At 33.6% G+C, this 16,285-nt stretch overlaps 1 protein-coding gene across 2 annotated transcripts in view; it reads right to left on the bottom strand.

Annotated features, from left to right (window-relative positions):
* LOC118198978 (peroxisomal targeting signal 1 receptor-like) overlaps nucleotides 1-16,285 on the bottom strand; it is a 159,956-nt gene that overhangs the window by 29,064 nt on the left and 114,607 nt on the right. For both annotated transcript variants that reach the window (XM_085827671.1, XM_085827670.1), the window contains exon 9: nucleotides 3,598-3,655. In XM_085827671.1, coding sequence (XP_085683797.1) covers nucleotides 3,598-3,655 — 58 coding nt within the window. The remainder of the gene's footprint in view (nucleotides 1-3,597; nucleotides 3,656-16,285) is intronic.

The following is a 16,285-nucleotide window of genomic DNA, read 5'->3' as shown; positions in this document are numbered from 1 at the left end:
CCTTAATCCAGATTTGTTCAGGATAATTTTAAGATTTTGGTGTCACCCAGTTGCGTTTTGTGCTGATATTCAGAGAGCATTTTTAGAGATTGGCATAGTAGAAGAGGATAGAAAGTTTTTGCAGTTTTTATGGAGAAATGAGGGGGGGGGGGGGAACGAACTTGATTTCAATGGTCATGATATCAGAATTTTACGAATGATACATGTTCCTTTTGGTGTGAAATGCAGTCCTTTTATTTTGACAGCAACTATATGACTTCATTTAAAGAAATATGAAAATTCACACAATGAAGCATGTTCTATTTTAAAAGAACTTTATGTTGATGACTTAATACGTGGGGTATCAACTGTTGAAGAAGCAGTATCTTTTGCAAGAGACTCTAAATTTATACTGAGTGAAGCAAACATGAATTTACGGCAATGGTCTTCGAATTCAGCTATCCTTAATTAAAGATGGAAGGAAACCCAAATGGAATGTCAGACACCATCGAATCAAATAGATATACTGTTAAAGGTATTAGGATTAATTTGATATAATGATAAGGACACCTTGAAGATAGATCTGAATCAATTTACAAAATTTAAATATGTGACACCAACAAAACATATAGTTCTAAGTGTATGTGGCATGTTGTTTGATCCATTAGGTTTAATTACACCATTCAGTGTTAGAATTACATTGATAGTGCAGACTCTTTGGGAAAAAGGCTTAAAATGAGATGAAAATATTCCAGCAGAATTGGAATCTATATTCCATGAGTGGTGGAATGAAATAACCAAGCTTGACAGGCTTGTCATACCTCGACCACATTTTGACGAGCTTGAGATTCAACAGCTGGAAGTACATACATTTTCTGATGCAAGCCCAAAAGCATATGATGCGGTCGCATATTTCAAGATTACCATGACAAATGTGCGAGAAGTTTTATAATTTCAAAATGTCGTCTAGCTTCACTGAGGAAAATGACTTTGCTGTGATTAGAGCTGCTAGGAAACTTGATTTCCGCACGAATGTCTGATTATATACGATCTATGTTTTCTTCATTGAAAGAAAGTGACATTTTCATGTGGACAGATTCCACAATATGCCTGCATTGGATTAGAGATGTTGCGAACGATTGGAAACAATTCGTCCACAACAGAGTGTTGGAAATCAAAGAAAAGACAATTCCATCAAATTGGAATTTTTGCAACAGAAAGCTGAATCCTGCAGATAAACTTACTAGGGGAGTAAATGCGCGATCTTTAATTAATGATGAAACCTGGTGGAGAGGCCCCTTGTGGCTAATAGAAGTTGATTTTCTAAACAGTGAAGAAATACCGAATGCTAATATTGATACATTTGAAGCGGAAAAGGAGAGAAAAAGGAACTGTATTGCTTTACCAAGATACGTTGAACGTACCGATAGCTTGTTGAATTTACACAGATACAGTGACTTATCTAAGGTTTTTCGAATCACTGCATATGTCCTTTATTAATAACTCTAAGAGGAATTCCGAAGGGCGTAAAGGAGCACTAACTGCCGAAGAACTCACAAGTTTTATACAGCGTATTGAGTTTGAAAAGCATCTTATTAAATTGATACGAAAGGAATCACTTAATGCCGATTTCAAATTATATGGTCTAAACCCAATCCTGACGGCAGAAGGACTCGTATGTCTTGGTGGTAGATTCCAACATTCTGACTTTCAGTTTCAAGAAAAGCATCCATGGATTATACCAAAAAAATCTAGATTCACTGAATTGCTAATCAAAAGAGAACATGAGAACTTGCTTCATGCTGGTGTTTCAGATACACTCACTCAAACTCAAGAAAATTATTGGATCATCCAAGGCAGACAAGCTGTAAAATCGTGCTTGAATAACTGTTTCATTTGCAGGAAATTTAAGGCTAAAAAGAACACTCAAGTGATTGCTCCATTACCAGCGGATAGAATTCATGAAGCGAATCCCTTTGAAATCACAGGTGTTGATTCTGCTGGACCTTTGTTTACGAAAAATGGAGACTAGGTTTACATTTGTTTGTTTATTTGTGCAGTCACACGTGCAGTTCATCTTGAAATTGTTTCTAGCCTAAGCACCGAGCATTTCCTTCAAGCATTTCGTCGCTTTGTGTCAAGAAGTGTTTGCCGAACTATAAACTCTGACAAATCTTTAAAAGGTGCAGATGTAGAAATGAAGAAGTTATATGCAAATATTGATCCATCTGTACAAAATTATTTTGGTATAAAAGGAATAAGATGGCATTTTACTGTCGAAAGAGCAGCTTGGTGGGGTGGATACTGGGAGAGAATGGTGAAGATGACTAAAGATATTTTGAGAAAAGTACTAGGAAAGGCTTCAGCTTCCTTTGAAGAATTACAAACCATTTTGACAAAAATAGAATCTATTCTAGATTCTAGACCACTTACTTACATTTATAATGATCCATCAGAGACATTCCCTCTCACTCCTGCTTATTTCCTAACTGGAAAACAGTTAACATCCTTACCACACCAGGCTGGTCATAATAAAGAACATATTGCAAGTAACAAAAGAATTTTAATTAAAAGATATTTGTATCGGGAGAAAATTTTAAATTATTTTTTGCAGACGATGGAAAAGAGAGTATCTTCTCCAATTAAAAGGTGCAAATTGTTTCAACCTGTTAATGTAACCACTGATTTGAATATAAATGATGTAGTTTTGATAGGGATGAAAAACTACCTCGGCAGCTGTTGAAGCTGGGAAAGGTGATGGAGTTGCATAGAGGCCGTGATAACAAGGTAAGAAGTATTACAGTGAAAACTTCTTCAGGTGTAGTAAAAGGACCTATTCAAATGTTATATCATTTGGAACTTGGCAAGAGATATGAATGACTGTTTTCAGAATTTTCAAGTATCTATTTAGTATTTCTTTAGTAACTGAAATTTGTTACTTGTGTTAGTTATTATTTGATGATAAATGTTTTCCTTTCTATTTGCATTTAGCTTGTGGTAGTTAGTAAGATAAAATGTATAGTAGTAGCTAGTATGATGAAAATGGCCTTTATATACAAAGTATTCATGCTATGTTGTATGCTAGAAGTTTTGTAAAAGTATAAGATGTACTATTTTATTGTAAGATTTTGAATTTATGATAAATGCCTTCATCGCTGGCCAGAGGATGTTCCAACTAAAATTCCCTAAAGAGATAAACCGACGTTCATTTTTCCCGCGGCGGGTAAAAATACAGTTAGAATACACAGGAACGATGATGTGGGAAGATGTATAGATCCGGCACTGTACCACGTATGATATTTCATAATTTGTTTCAATCATGTTTGTTACTGTTAACAATAAATAATCAAAAGACAACTACTGTGAATTAAATGACTCAACACTTCAGAACGAAGACACCACATTGTACTTAAAAAAGAAATAAAAATCATATAAAAAATAGAAAAATGAAAGAATTTTCTTTTTCACAACATTATGTTTCTTCTTCTTCTTTTCTCTCTCTCTCTTTTTTTTTTTTTTTTAAATCTCAACTATAAAATATATTCTTTTCACATATCTTTTTAAATTGCCTGTCTTTATATGTACATAAAAATTTTGTTTATGTATTTCATAACATACCTTATACGGATCACAGTTTTCTAAATCAGGCAAATAAAGATGTTCAGTGCTTTCATCCCTAGGGGAGGAAAAAGACAATTGATTCCTTAAATGAAAACTAATTTAATTTGCACTGAAAAACTAATATTGGAATCTTTGAAATTACAGATTAAAAACACAATTTTTTTAAAGATACATAAATACATTGATGAGAAAAAGGATAAACTATAAAAAAAGTGCTTTATGTTTGGTAATTCAGGGTTAAATGTTATTGCATAATCCAGCGAGTTTCCTTCTGCTACATAGAAATATACTAATTTTTACAACTGTCAGGGTTGCCACTCAAACAGGAGAATGAAATTGCTCACTTTTCCAGGTGTGTTTTAAGAAAATTCCAGTCTATCTGTGTAGTGCCGTTGGCTGGGCTGAGAGGTAAATTACTTATGGTACCACTTGAAAACACAATTTGCCAATTACATATGACTTACACACACATATATATCTATAATACCCAAAGCATTACTATTATAACTATAACAGGAGTTGTTTTCTCCAGTGAAGACTGAGATTAGAATCCGACCAGTCTGGATTAAAAAAATATCTCTTTTTTGGGGGGGGCACATATTTTGCAGCTAAATGAAAGAAAGAAATCTATTTAATGATAGTTTAAAATAAATTTATTAAGCAGCATACATGAGCAAAAATATGTGCATTAAATTTTGTGATAGTATGTCATCATACTGCTAGAATTAGTTTCAGGATTATGCTACAGAAAATTGCCTGAAATATGAAAGTATTAATAATTAATAAATAAATTTAAAGGGAAGAAGCCACATTAAATGGTACGAATAACATAAAAATAAAGTTAATTACTTAATTGAATAACAATAATCAATGATACGAGGGCCATCCAGGAAGTAGATTACGTTTCCGTCTGTGTCCGCTAGGGGCGGGGCTAGCGCGGCCATCTTGGGGTCAGAGCGTTGCGCAGCTCAGTCTGCATCTAGCCGTGCTAGTGAGAGGTTCGTGCTGTGCTCCGTTCAGATACTGTGATGGTTTGAAATGTCTGCGTTAATTGAAAATCCCGCGAGCTGCGCTCAGTAATAAGGTTTCTGACTGCAAAAAACTGTAAACCGATAGAAATCTATCGGCAGCTTCGTGAAGTGTATGGGGACTGAAGGTGGAGTGCGTCAGTGGGTCATAAGATTTCAAAATGGCCGAACCAATGTTCACGACGAAGATCGAAGTGGGAGACCCAGCATAGTGACCGCCGAACTTCTCGAAAAAGTCGATGCTAAAGTCTGTGAAAATCGAAATTTCACAATAACGGAACTTTCTTTGAGTTTTCCACAAATTTCGCGAAGTTTGTTGCACGAAATCATCAGCGAAAAGCTTGGTTACCACAAGTTTTGTGCAAGATGGAAGGCAAGAAGAGGTAACGAAGTGGTTGAAGGCGCAGGCGGCCGAATTTTTCGACGAAGGAATTTCCAAGCTCGTACATCGCTACGATAAATGCCTTAATTTGTATGGTGACTATGTAGAAAAGTAGTATTTGAGTGTGGCTTTCATCTGTATATAATAAAATTTGTTTCCTATACTTTGTTTATTTTTTTATTCCAAAACGTAATCTACTTTCTGGATAGCCCTCGTATTTTGGCAAATAGTTATATTAAATGATGATGATTACTATTTTGATATAATCATCACCATTTAATATAACTATTATAATGTTTTCATCATTGATTACTATTTTTACTTCCTTGTACAAAATAAAGGAAGTATTGTAATCACGAAAACTTCCGTGTACCATATTTCAACAAAAATATCCATTTTGACCACTATCGAATGTAATTAAACAATGTTCTTGTGTGACATCTGTACATAAGGACAGAATAAAAGGCTCTCTCCCCACACCAATTATAAAACTGATTTAAATTGGATTCAGAAGAGATTTTTTATGGCATCTGTACGTACGTACGTATCTCGCATAACTCAAAAATGAGTTGCTTCAGAATGTTGAAATTATGTACATATGGTTTGCTATATAACATGTAGCTGTGCACCTCCCTTTTTGATTGCAATCGGTCGCAAAACATGTAGCTGTGCACCTCCCTTTTTGATTGCAATCGGTCGCAACATATATATATATATATATATATATATATATATATATATATCAGGTGGTTATAATTAAACTTCCTCCATAAACGGCCTTCTACAGTGGAAACGGATGAACAGAATGCAACGAAATTTTGTATACGGGCTATACACGAGATGCGCTCATGTAATTTTGAAAAAAAAATTTTAACTCCAAAATATTATTCAGAGGGTGCCTTTTTGGGAAAAACAGGAAATTTAACACAATAAACAACCAAAACAGAATACAGAATCTATATTAACATTTATTGACTAGTTTCTGAGAACCACATTAAGTAAAAGTACGGAACATACAAACACAGTTCAGTTTGCAGAGACAAGAACAGATTAGGACAAAATTACACAAGAGAAGCAGCTGTTAATCAAGCCCAGGAAGATGTAGGGAAAGGTGCTCTATGTGACCACCCTCATTCACCTGCAAAATTTCAAGTCAATGGACAGTGTGTTCAACAGCAGATCGTAACTGATTAGTTGTGAGGCTTCGCACATGAAACATTATGGAGTTCTTTAAGTCATTCAATATCTCACATGTAGTTAGATCTGGTGAACATAGTTGCCATGGAACAACGAATAACATATTCCTCTGTGAAGTGTTGGAGCAATAGCACCTTCACAGACCCATGGATATGTGAGGTCACACCATCCTGCATGAAAACATTAGATGTAAGGACCCAGCTTGCAACAATTTGCAGCATGTCATGGTACCAATAGCCCATAATGGAACATATGATAGGAGCACATTTACTAATTTCCTCAAAGAAGAATGCTGCCATGAATCCAGCCCAGACAGTGACCTAAGGAGAATTTCAGTGTGGATCTGTGGGTGTTCCATAGCCCAAATGCGGCAATTCTGTGTGTTGACTGTCCCATTGAGGTAGAAATGAGCTGCATCACTCCACAGAATATTCTAAAGCCATGACAGATCAACAGTCATTCTGTTGAGAAAACTGGCTGCAAATGAGAGACGTTGTCTTGTCCCTATATCAAGCAACTCCTGGGTATGGCGGCTCTTGAATGGGAAGTAGTGCATTATGTTTTTGAATGCTTTTTGTATGGTGCTGTAAAAATAGCCTGTCTGGCGAGAAATTGCCCGTGCGCTACTGCCACCAAACTCTGATGTCCATGACTGTGCATCAACAGCTGTCTTGATGGCATCAACAAATACCAGTGTGACACGTATACAGCCTCTTCCAGGTTGAACTCCTACTTTCCCCATCTCCTCAAATCTCTTAATCATGGCCCAGATACCTTTAGTAGACATTGGTCCACGCCGTAGGTTATTTCTACGATAAAATTAATGAACTGCAGCAGAAGCTCTTGTTTTCGTAAAACAGCCTCACCAATAATGCACGTTCAACTAAAGAGACTGTCACTAGTACAGCTGGAAACATTGGCTTCCTCTTTTCTTCCCAAGTATGCAAATCTAGAGATTTTTCTCCTACAACTGACAGCTTTTTCCGGTTTTGCATTTTATTCTTCATAATTCTTGTTCTGGATTGTTACTATTGTTTCTGTATTTCGTTTTGGTCGTATATTGTATTAAATTTCATATTTTTCTCAAAAAGGCGCCCTCTGGTGGACATTTTGAAACTAAAATTTATTTTTCGAAAATCACGAGCGAATCAGCCCATATACAAAATTTTGTTGCATTCCGTTCACCCGTTTGCTCTGTAGGATGCCGTTTACAGGGAAAGTTTGATATTTTCCTTTCTAAAGATACAGTAAAATAAAATTTTCCTCTATTTTATCTGTTGAATATACTGTTCCTATTCTTTTGCTGTAGATGTAATGGTTTCCAAAGAATTACCAATTATTACTTAACATTATGTGCAATTTGTTTTATTTTCATAATAAATTTACTTCAGTTTTGTTCAACCAAATTATTAATTAACCAAATTATAAAGTCAATTGTTTTATTTTGTGCCTTCCTGCTAGAAAATCCATTACTTTAGATTGATAATTAATTTTTAATTGTATATATTTTATACCTTTCTTAATTGTGTGTATGCAGAAGCTTGCATAAGTTTACATATAGAGAATAAAATAAAACCGATATTTAAATCAACTAAAAAGGGCCCACTATCTAGTCCGAAGAAAACAAAAATCTAACATGAACCATAGACCTGGAACACAATCCTGAAACACAGAACATCAATTAAAACAAAAACAAAATAATTAAATTATTTTTTTTTAAATCTTTGTCAAGCAGAAGCCAAGAAAATTATCAACAGAGCCACACGACTGAATTACATCTGGATGTATTGAATCTGATGACATCTGATGCAGTGAATTACATCTGAATAGTACACAATTAAATTTTTTGATGAAAAATTAGAGAAATTTTTTAAAAGCATTCTCTTGCCCTGTTGTAACTTGAAAGAAAGTATTTAATATTTATTTTATACTTTACAATTAATTACAATTCATAAAAACAAAGGTCAGATGAGTATATACACAGAAAACGTTAATACATCTTAATTTCAAATCAAAGTTAATCTGTTTTTCAGAATTTGTTTTATATTAAATAAACATTATTTATGAAAACAAATTTATTTGCATAAATTTTTAAAAAAGTATACAAAATACCAAAGAGGTTAACTTTACAAACTGACACAGGAAATACAGGAGAAAGTCAACTGCTAAAACAAAAGCTTCTAAAGAAATCCCAAAATAGTGCAAAAAACGGGAGAAAAAATTTCATGAAAAACCAGTGACCTAAGTAAATTTTTTTGTGATTCACTCAGATATAATTCAAAAATGTAACTTGGTTTATAATTCTTTTGAGTGCTCCTAGCATAAAGATCAAAGAACTATCAGGTTAGATTGCTTTGTTTAAATTTGCATTGTCTCAGGATCGATTTCCAAACGTATGCTTAATATTAGGTAACTTGCCACTTTTAATAGATTTATACAGTCAAAAGTCATTAATCCGGACTCGTCTGGACTTCGGCGATTCCAGATTATAGATCATCAGTTTAAATCTCGTAAGATGGCATGCAGAAATTCTAAAATTAAAAATATGAAACCTTAATTTATGAAATAAAGAACAATTATAATCTAAAGGGTATCAAAATTTACAAAAAAAAAAAAAAGCTTAATATTTATTTGTTTACTTTATTAAACATTTCGGTACTTACGTATTAATGCAACCAGGCCAAAATTCACATAAATTGCCAAATTTGGCGACCCTACTTACGAGAACCCTACGTGTTATACGAAGTTTTTCGTACAGAAATTATTTTTCTTACTGGTTAGATTGAATGCCCTGAAATACTTTAATTACTTTTTTGCAGAATTATTTTTTTGGTTACTGTACCTAACAGAAGCGTCGTTACCCTCATGGAAAAAATTTGCGAAATTATCAAGGAAGGAAGCATTATTTATTCGGACTGCTGGAAAGGATACAATACAAAATGAGTTCGAAAATGCTGGATTTCTGCATGGAACTGTTAATCACAAATATAACTTTGTGGATCCCAACACGGGCATTCACACACAACATGTAGAGCACATGTGGGGCTCAGCCAAATGGCGCAACAAAAAACAGAGAGGAACAGCCCGTCATCATCTTGACTCATACCTTATCGAATTTATATGGCAGCAAGCTCAAGCTGTTAATGGCGAAGACGGTTTTCAATCAGTGCTAAAAGCAATAGCCAAAAGATTTCCGCCGAAAAAAATAATTCTGCAACTTATTCAAATTTGAAACCGGAAGGGTTTAATTGCTATTTTATATTTTAAAACAAAATAATATAAAAAAACTGTATTAAAAATTATCTGTAATTAATAAATGTACATTTTCTTTCTATTCATACTTTTTTACTCAAACTTACAAATAGTGCCAACCTGGTTGCGATAATACATAAGCACCCAAAATAATATAAAAAACTGTATTAAAAATTATCTGTAATTAATAAATGTCCATTTTCTTTCCATTCATACTTTTTTACTCAAACTTACAAATCGTGCCAACCTGGTTGCGATAATATGTAAGTACCAACATTTCTTTCAATGTAAGTTGTTTTAAGTTGCTTCGTTTTATGTGATACTTTCTCTTTAAATCTATAAAGAGACACAATTTCTAGTTCAGTTACAAAGTTCCGCTGTTCAAGTCCCGTTAATTGTTGTACCGAGAATACCGACTAACTTGTCAATCGAAATTTTTTCGTTTTCACTAACCTCTCTGTCACATTCTTCATGTCTTTATCCATTTTTTGCAGCAATTCCACTTTTTGTTTGATGGACATCGAAACACTTTCGTTTTGTACGATCCTTTGGGAGCTCCAGAATCGGAAATTCTATTTGACATAATCGAAAGTTCAAGTTTACTTTTATAAAATTGCTCTTACAGTCTGCAAAAAAATAATAAGCCGGATCCATTTCGAAGATTAAGGAACAATGCAATCATCAACATTAACTGAAATAGATAATTAGATAATTTTAGATTATAACATCCGTTATACATAAAATGCGCACGCGAAAACGTATTCTGCGCTTGCGCACACGCATATGCGCAGTGGTAAAAGGTCTTACGCGAACGCGTAAACGCCTATGCGCATGTGTCAACGTGGCGCATGCGCAGAAAGTTTTTAGCTTTGAGGTCCGGATTATGGGTGTCCGAATTAACGACTTTTGACTGCATTCTATTTCCATCAATTTTGCATGATATTCTGTTTTTAATTCAATATTTTTTAACTATTTATCACTCTCTCTCTAGATGGTCATTTGGAAAGCAAGTTTCCCACATTACCAAAAGATGGCACGCAAAACGACCGAAACACGAAGGCACAAGCCAGGTAGTTTATGTTTGTCGCTATTGTATGGAGCAGTTGTAATTTCCGAACGACTTATGTTAACATCATCATAATGCATAAATATTTTGTCTATGAAATGTTTCTGAATGCACAGAAAGTAGCTATCGAAGTCTATCGTCAGTTGCATTTAGTACATGGACCGGATGTGATGAGCAAACAGATGGTTCATCATTAGTGTCAAGATTTTTTCAAAAGTACGGTAAAATGTCCATGATGAACAGTGCTGTGGCTGGCCATTCCTGCTCAATGATGGCCTTGTGGAGTAGGCGGTGCAGTGCATTTTGCAGAATCGTCAGTTTACACTTATGAAACTCAGTAGCCATTTTCACAGATATCACAAACTGTGGTGCATGAAATTATCATGAAAGATCTGTTGTTCTGGAAATTGTGTCCCAGGTGGGAGCCGAACAACAAACGAAATGCATGGAAGCTACAGAATCGTTATGGGTGATGAGAGAAGGTTAGATCACTTGACCACAGAAATAAAGCAACAGTAGATGCCTGGTATCACAGCGGATTTCCGTGCTGAACCAAATTGAGACTGTACTCGCATGAAAACTGATGTCCACGGTCTTCTGGGACAGGAAAGGCACTCCACTCATTGACTTCTTGCTGAAAGGTGCTACAGAGAATGCTGAACATTACTGTGCAATACTAGAAGTTGTGAAGAACTGTTCAGAACAAGAGGCATGAAGTGCTCAGTTCTGGTGTTTCGTTGCTCCATGACAATACTCGCCTGCATATGGCGAATTCCATAAAAATCTGCTGCAGAAATTTCACTGGGTGGTGTTCGACCATCCAACTTTATAGTCTGGATCTTGTTCCCAGTTACTTGCATATGAAATTCCTGTCAGGGCATCACTTTTCTATAGATGAAGATGTGCACACAACTGCTATATGCTGGCTGCATTAAAAGACAGCAGACTTCAATGACATTGTACTACAAAAACTTATCCCACAGTACTGCAAGTTATAATTCCACTGGTTCTTGTACTGAGAAGTAGCTGAAATAGTATTGTTGTATCTCTTACAATAAATCATTCCAGGGAATGTTGTTTTGCTTTTTTTCATGGGCCATGGGCAAACTTACTTTCTGGATGACCCTTGTATAATGTAATTTTTTTTTTAATTGCTTAAACATCATCCCATATTCAAATTGGAATAAATCACATGAAAAAAAAAAAAAAAAAAAAAAAGGACGCACAATGCTAAACTGCAAGAACTAGGGGGCAAAACATGCCAAAACCGAAAATTAAAAAGAAATTTTCATCTTTTATTACATCATCATCAGGGAGCCTGACCAATGAAAGAAGTACATAAAATAAACAGTCTGTTCCTGAACTGACAAACACATAAATAAAAGTTTAAAATTTCAAAATAATCTCAGAAAAACAATCAAAGCAATTAGCACCTTTCCACTGTATGAAGGCCATGAAAAACCATAAGATATTTTTTATTATAACAGTATTAATAAATTTTAAATATATTAGAAATGAAATACACTTTAAATTGCCACCCAGACAGTATAGTGATTAGGGAAGCCTGACTGTAATACCAAAGGGCCTGGGTTTGAATCCCGGAGAAGGCAGGTTGTAACTTGTCCGTCCCTTCATAGGAGGCGATGGTGGCCCACCTATTAAGTGCCTCCATAATAAAGAGACCATCAGATCTGGCCTTGTATAGATTAATGGACTGTGTTACACTGTAACTGTTCACGATCTGCCATTGAGAAAACAAAAATACACTTTAAATTTCAACAGGGGCTATAAATTTACAGATGTCTTGCAAAATTTTGGAAAAATTTCATTTTTTTATGTAATTGCCACCACATAAACTCTAAGGTGCCATGTTTGCAATTATTATGACAATCTGCACTGCCCTACATTCTTTCAACTGTTTGTGTATGGCAAGTGTTTGGATCTATGAAATTGTATCTGTGGTTAACTGCGAGATGATCACATCCTGCTTATTTTAAATCCTGTTTTCTATGTTTTCCAGCGATCAGAAAAAATTGTACTACTAACTGCAACATTTTTTTTTTTTCAATTCAGCCATGTAAAGTTTTAGCTGAGTGATCCAAAACTGCTACAAGAAAACATTCTTTTGCTTCTCTACGAAGGCTCCAAAAAACACACTGTCAAGGAAGAACACGTCCAACATCACTCTTTCTTCTCATAAAAAGATTGTGAACCTCTATTGTTCTGTTATTTCCACCAATTTTTAACTTCAGGTCTACATAACAAGGCATGAGTGCAAACCCTCCATGTATAATAGTTCCAGTTGACGACTAAACTGTGGTTCATTTTTAATTGCATATTACAAAACTCAACTTAGGTCACTTCGTGGCACCAACAGTAGATAAATTTTACAGCTGAAGGAAATTTAAGCGCAATCCTACAACCCAAGTGTGAGATATGGCCCGTATTTATTTTTCTCTGCAGCAAGATCTAAAAGGGCAGCAATGCCATTTTGGTTTATTGCAATTAGTAAAACAAAACATCATTTTGTAATTATTTTTACAAAAATGTTGCTTATGAAGAATTCCTTTATGCCACAGTAATTTCACTGCCTTCTACTCATCTTCAGGTAAATCCCAGATTGTGAAATTAATTTTCTCTATATAGAATTACTAAAAGCATTTTTAAAGGGGGAAACCCTATAAAAATGCTTTTAGTCAAATAATGTACATAAAGAAAGTCATTTATCAAATTATGTTTCATGCAGTTCTTAAAAAAAGGCTGCTAAACAAAATATGCAAATATTTGGCACGTTTTTATTCATAAAACTGAGATGGCTTAGCTGATCACATTGTCGATCAACACTTCAACATATTACTATGCATTTTAACTTTTTTTTTTTTTTTTTTTTAAACCACCTGTATAACGGAAAAGTACCAAGCAATCTCCCTGTAAGTCAAACCCCTACATACCAAAGTAAGCAGTGCTAAAAATACATATTTTAAAAAAAAAATACATATAGATAAGTTTGTGAAAATATTTTGAGCAGAGCGAGTCCCAAAACAAAATTTGCACAAATATTAAACGAACATATATATACAGTTTTTAATCTAAAATAAGAAATAACAAACTATATGCAAATCTTGAAATCACACAAGTTGGATTAAAAAAATAACAGCGTATATCACAGACAAGCAAAAAATCCACAAAATCAGATTTTTTTGGGGGGGGATATAAATGAACGAGTCCAAAAACATGCAAAACAGAAACAATCTAAGATATGCAAAAACAAAAATAATTGAAAATTTGATCCAAAAATACAAAACAAAAAATATATATAATACATGAGTAAATTCTTAAAATCAACAAAAGCAACAGAAGTTTTGAAATAAAAAATATGTATGCCTCTACAGTGGCAAGACTGAAATGTGTCATGTAATGACAGATAAACAACGAATTGAATAAAAACAATTAGAAAAAACTTCACTGCAACATAAAAAATGCAGAAAAAATATGAAATTACTTGGATTATCCTAAAAGATCAATAATTTGAGTTCAAGTGAAGTATTATTAATTCATTTCAACAAATGGAAAAAGTTGTAATGTTTAGGTCAATGACTGCAATAAGTTGCAATGTAAATTATGAATTAATAAAAATCAAATTTTAATATATATAAAATCAAATGAAATGGCATTACTCTTACAACAATTCCAATAAAGTAAAAATTTAAGATTTACAATTTGAAGGCTACATAAATTCAAATCTACACAGTCATAATAGGAAAACGAAAAAAGTAAAAGTTAAAAAATAATCTTATAGAAACCAAAAGTTAAAATAAAAAGTACTTTTGAAAAGAATTTTCAAATATTGTAAAAGAAAAATGTAAAAGGACAGATGGAAGAAAATTGCCTTACAAGCACTAGCTAATAGTTGTGGAAAAGCAAATGAAATTGAGATGCAAAAATACAAACGCAAATTAAAAGGAAATTACTGAAAACATAGCAAAATAATGGCGACGCTTTAATAGGAATTAGCTTATTTTATCCTCTTCCCAACTGCTCAGACATCGTGCTTTGTCCTAGCCATGCATATGAAATTTAAAAATTTCTATAATGAAATTTTCAATTCCCTAAATTTAGCTAACTCATATGAATGTCAAGAATTCCCCTAGATAATGAAAATCAATCTAAAAATTATTTGAAACATTTATATAAAAAGAAAAAACATTATTTAAAAATGTAAAAAACCATTAGAACAATATGCATATATTAGTCAATAATGGGACCAAAGCATGTAACAATGTGTAAATAAAACATGTAAATGAAAATGTAAACAAATAGGGAAATACCCTATATTAAAAAAATCTACAAAAATATTCAATTAAATGAAACCAGCATATTTAAAATAATAAATTAGGCCAGAATAATTTTTAAAAGCTATGATAAACTTACTTAATGCATCGACCTTGGTAACAACCATGAACGGGAGTTTTCTTAATTCCAAGGGCAAGCATGTTTGTTTGCAGTTGCCAGGATTTAAGAGAACGTTAAATATAAGGTAGGTGAAAAATGGAAGTTAGCTATGGCATGGCTACACAGTGCGACTAGCTATTAAATTGAAGCCTTTAGTTTATGTTTATATAAGTTTTTTTTTTAATATATCCTCCTCAAGGAACAAAAATTAATGTGATTAATTGATGGAATAAATTTGAAGTATTCTAAGTTATCTAGATGTCTATTTGAGTAAAATACTTTAATAAGCTAAATAATAAATAAAATATAAAAAAAAATTCGGTACTATTCCGCTAGATCGGCATTAGTTAAAATTCAAGAAAAAATTAGAAGAAAACAATGCTTTAACATGCCAAATATTGTGGCTTGAGATTTCCAGTTTTTGTTTGAAATACCATCACTTTCTAAAATTTTTTGGAAGTTAATGATGAAGAGGCTGCTATTAAGATTTCTTTAGGACAAAGGAGTAATTCACAACAATTGACTTTGTTCTCAAAATCATTCGATGAAGTTCATTTTTGACTCAAACAAAGCTCCTATATGGCATTGTTACATACGTTCTTGCTGTGAAACAAAAAAGGATTGAGAACCAAAACATGGTTTGAAGGCTTTTGTCTTTCTTTCCTCAGTGCCATTCGTTTTACCTATCTGTGGTATCAAGAATTGATATCGAATGAATTTTACCACTTCAGTTAGAAATCATTTACAGTATGATAGTAAACTGGAATAATTACATGAGGGAGATATGTGCAAATAGCTTAATGTCTCGTAAAAGAAAAAAAAAATGGTGCAGCAAGCAAAAATCGCAGAAATAGACAAAAGTCTTTTCACAAAAAGAAAAAACAACACTGCATGTGTTCTTCCAGAACAATGGGTATTTGGAGGTTTATGCCAGAAGCAAGTAATGTTTTCTGGTTGCCGTTCCCAGTCACTGTGCTACAACATTGATGACTGCCATCCACGAAAGCATCGCAGATAGCAGTATAATATTTTCAGACTGCTAAAACGGATATAAAAAAAAGAGGAATTAAGAAATGCTGAACTTTTCACGGCGAATCACAGCTATAATTTTGTAAACCCCATCTGGTTGGATGCTGTCACCAAACTGTAGAGTGACTGTGGCGCAGTGCTAAATGGAGAAACAAATTTCAGCAGGACACTGCTTGCCACCATTACAGTCATATTTCATAGAATTTATGTAGTGTCGATTATATACAAAAACTGAAATTTTTTCTACAATATCGAATGATATTTGTAATTTTATGCCAC

Source organism: Stegodyphus dumicola, chromosome 12 (genome assembly GCF_044657685.1).
Source record: "Stegodyphus dumicola isolate Sdum_Otavi_A_Nest chromosome 12, ASM4465768v1".
Taxonomy (NCBI): Eukaryota; Metazoa; Arthropoda; class Arachnida; order Araneae; family Eresidae; genus Stegodyphus; species Stegodyphus dumicola.
The sequence above is the reverse complement of the archived record's forward strand: the minus strand, read 5'-3'. Positions and strand labels throughout refer to the sequence as shown.